The 3,830-nt window shown below is 37.5% G+C and overlaps 1 protein-coding gene and 1 pseudogene across 1 annotated transcript in view; one reads left to right on the top strand and one right to left on the bottom strand.

Annotated features, from left to right (window-relative positions):
• The window catches only part of LOC107700460 (uncharacterized protein HI_0077-like), a 10,302-nt pseudogene extending 8,664 nt beyond the window's left edge, over positions 1-1,638 (bottom strand).
• A 207-nt stretch (positions 1,639-1,845) lies between these two features.
• LOC107700465 (ARL14 effector protein-like) overlaps positions 1,846-3,830 on the top strand; it is a 7,086-nt gene continuing 5,101 nt past the window's right edge. Inside the window, exons 1-3 of the mRNA XM_016502121.1 lie at positions 1,846-2,059; positions 2,561-2,759; positions 2,883-3,023. Of these exons, the coding sequence (XP_016357607.1) occupies positions 1,989-2,059; positions 2,561-2,759; positions 2,883-3,023 (411 nt within the window). The 5' untranslated portion in view covers positions 1,846-1,988. The remainder of the gene's footprint in view (positions 2,060-2,560; positions 2,760-2,882; positions 3,024-3,830) is intronic.

Genomic DNA, 3,830 nt, shown 5'->3' with positions numbered 1-3,830 from the left:
TCGTGTCACCACCAGTGCAGAGCTTGCTCAGGAATGGCAGCAGGTTGGTGTGAGAGCATCTGCACACACAGTGAGGTCAAGACTTTCAGACAACGGCCTATTGTCAAGAAGGGCAGCAAAGAAGCCACTTCTCTCCAAGAAAAATGTCAAGGACAGACTGAAATTCTGCAGGAAGTATAGGGATTGGACAGCAGAAGACTAGTGCAAAGTTATCTTCTCTGATGAAGCTCCCTTCCGACTGTTTGGGACATCTGGAAAATCGACTGTTGGGAGAAGAAAAGGTGAACGCTACCATGCGTCCTGTGTTGTGTTGTGTGTTGTGCTTTTCAACCAAGGGAGTGGGCTCTCTCATAATTCAAAAGGCGAGTGGACAAGCAGAAGCCCACAAATTGTGATCAACTCCGAGAACTAACAAGGCAAGAATGGATCGCCATCAGTTGGCCCAGAAGCTAATATCCAGCATGCCAGAGCGAATTGCAGAGGTTATGAGGTTAAATATTGACTCATTATATATATATATATATTGCCAATAAAAGCCTTTAAAACTTTATGATATGCTTATAATTTTTTTTTCAGTATACCATAGAAACGTGGGAAAATAATATACAAATACTGAAGCAGCAAACTTTGCAAAACACAAAATTGATGTCACTGCCAAAAGTTTTGCAAAACATTGTTTTGTATGGGAGGGCACAAAATAAATTAATATTCCAGAAGCACCATATGAAAGCATAAAAACATTACAGTAAAGTAGTTGCGATGGTCAGAAGACAACAAACTGAATCTAAAACCAAAACCAGTCCATCTAAACAAAGAAAATATACTTCCCTTGGCCAGCGCATAAAGCACAAGAGTTCTCTGTATCAGTTACAACTAACCTTCATGTGGGCAAGATGAATCCATAGCCCAGAATTGATCATCCTTTGTATGCACCAGGAATATATGTTCCCTTTCATGGGAACTTCGAACTGCCACCGGTAGTGACGTCATGGCTGTCGCCGGCCAACGAGTTGGTGTTTTTTCAATGTATGCTTCAGACACGGGTCACGACGAGGCGTTCCCCATAGCACCCCCTAGAGGACGCAGTGTCTCGTTCCCTACTCAGGGAACCATGGTTACACAAGTAACCTGAGACGCTCTCCATCATCAGAGTAAAACCTTAAAAATATTACTATTATAGATATTTTCAGAAAATAGGTAAAAGTGTGTATATATGAAGAAATACATATTATACTGATATGAATTTTTTTCAGTGAAAATATGAATATCCATATGCATTCTTTAATACCCGCAGGTGGTCTCACTTTTCGACCCCACTGCATTTCTCTATTTTTTTCCATCGTAAGTTATATTTTCAGTGTAACAGCCATTCAAACTAGATGGATTTGTAACATAGACTCCTTGTCTAATTCCATTTAAAAAAATACATCGATTTATTTCTTTTTTTTAAAATCTGCTTTCCAAAAAGTTGTTTTACAGAATATCCTCAAAACAGTTCAAGAGCATCATTTATACAATGACATGCGCTTACTTCGTGCATGGTGACTTAAATTTAGATTTGTCTCCCACACCCTGCCAGTTTCCAGCCTTGACAATGTCTTTAAGCGCATCGACTAAATCCTTCTCGAAGTGATCCATTCAGAAAACCTCTTTGTGCCTTCCACAGCTCCGCGTCCAAGTAACTCCGGTTACGACTTATTTCAAAATAAAAGTTTGCAAGTTTACTTTTTTATATTTATTTTATTTTTAATTTGTTTATTTCTGAAGCAAGTGCTCTTAAAAAAACTACATGATCTCCATTGACACTAATAATGGATCTCTAATGTTGTGTGAACGCCCAGTGACAGCTAAACAATTAGCAGCGCATGCGCAGTTAACACGGTCCACGTTTTGCTGCTCTCGCGGTATTTTTTTGCCTGTGAAAGATGTTTTTTGTTCGTGTGGAACAATAACATACTCTTCTACGTTTTTAACACGATTACAGAAACATGCCGATTTCCTGTTCAGCTATTGATTGCTCAAACCGGTTTGCCAAAGGTTCAGAGATCAGATTCTACAGGTAAGCTCGAATATAATAGCAGTTTTTGTCACACTTGAGCTTTTTGTTAGGCTTCACTGTTTACATGTGCACGAGTTGCTGTACGTTATCTGAAAAGATCATGTGGTTTCCTAGTTAACATGTAACTTATCGTAAATGTAATGTGCTTCAAATACTACTTTATATCTTGTAGACAAAAGGCAACAGAACCTTTTTCCTTTTTGCTTATTATGGTGCGTCGTGTTTGTCTGTGCGCACTTTTTCACTTTCAGTTAAATATTTATTCTAGTCAAGAAGTCACAGATATTGATACCCCAACATTATTAACTGAAATTTAATGCTTGTAATTGAATTTGATATGCGGATATGATTGGTCAGTTTGCCATGGTGAGTCAGTTTCTTTTAAATTTAGGTGAGTTGCATAGGTTGCTGTTTTCAGAATACAATATGCATATCTATATAAACTGAATGGGAAGTAACAGTATCTAATGGAGTTGCAGCCTTTACTGTCTCTCTGTTCAGGTTTCCAATCAGCAAGCCTCAGCTAGCTGAACAATGGGTACGAAACCTTGGGAGAAAGAACTTTGTTCCCACTCAGAACTCCTGTTTGTGCTCGGAGCATTTCCAGCCTGACTGTTTCCGTGACTATAACGGAAAACTGTTTCTCAGAGAGGATGCAGTGCCGACTATTTTCACAAACTCTGGAGGAGATGGTACAAAGGTGTGTGTCTTTGCACTTTTAAAGTTATTCTTGTTGTCCAGCTCAAGAATACCAATGTAACTGCTTCAGCAATGTAATCCCACTCATTGTTTTATTCATGGTGTTTATTTATTGCTTTTGCAGATTGAGTTACGGAAAAACAGAGGAGGATTAGTGGCAAAGGATGCAAATGATTCCAGTCAGTTTAGTTCACTTTCTGATAAAGACCGAGCCAAACAAATCACAAAGGACAGAAGACAGCCCGTAAGAGACTCTAGCCTGAAGGTAACTCGTACTCTGCCGAATATGCAATTACTATCACTTACTTTAGTCTGTTTTAGCTTCTCTGCAGGTCATTAACATGTCTCACACTTTTTTTTGGTGTTTAATCTTATGGAGAAAAATCTAATTTTCAGATTTACTGTATGTGAATAGAGCAAACCTTAAAGGTGTTTGGCCGCATGGTGTGTCGATATGCTGATTTTCACATTACAGTAATAGCGTGTAAAAAAACAACATGAAAGTTGAAGATAATATATTGCAAAATAAAAAGTGAGGCAGATGTGATGATTTTCAAAACATTCTAGACAGGCAGTATATATATATAACACTATAATAGTTATAAAGGTTAAACACAGTGTTGTATGAGAAATTGCATCTATAACCACTAGATGGCAGCGGAAGACCACTAATGTGCTCATTAAATGCACTAAAACAGTACTGTTCAAAGGTTTGATGGATTCATGCTTAGATATTATAAAATCACTGTTAAAACATTTAAAATCACATTTACTAATAGTTTACCATATTGTTCATACAGACATATTAATTTTTACAATTATGCCAGATTGTGATTACAGTGAAACCTGAAAATGACATATAAACTCCTAAAAAGAGAAGACTTGCAATAAGTATTGTCACCTATCATTTGTCAAATATCTATATCTGCAACAAAATGTGTTTGTGTGAATGTATGTCTGTGTGTGTGTGTGCGTGTGCAAGCATTCTTATTGAGTATTAATATAATAGTTTAACCATTTAATTTCTGTGTGTGTGTGTGTGTGTGTGTGTGTGTGTGTGTGTGTGTCTGTG

Source organism: Sinocyclocheilus anshuiensis, unplaced genomic scaffold, assembly GCF_001515605.1.
Source record: "Sinocyclocheilus anshuiensis isolate Anshui unplaced genomic scaffold, SAMN03320099.WGS_v1.1 scaffold154, whole genome shotgun sequence".
In the NCBI taxonomy this organism is placed as follows: Eukaryota; Metazoa; Chordata; class Actinopteri; order Cypriniformes; family Cyprinidae; genus Sinocyclocheilus; species Sinocyclocheilus anshuiensis.
Note: the sequence above shows the minus strand (reverse complement) of the source record. Positions and strands in the feature narration are given on the sequence as shown.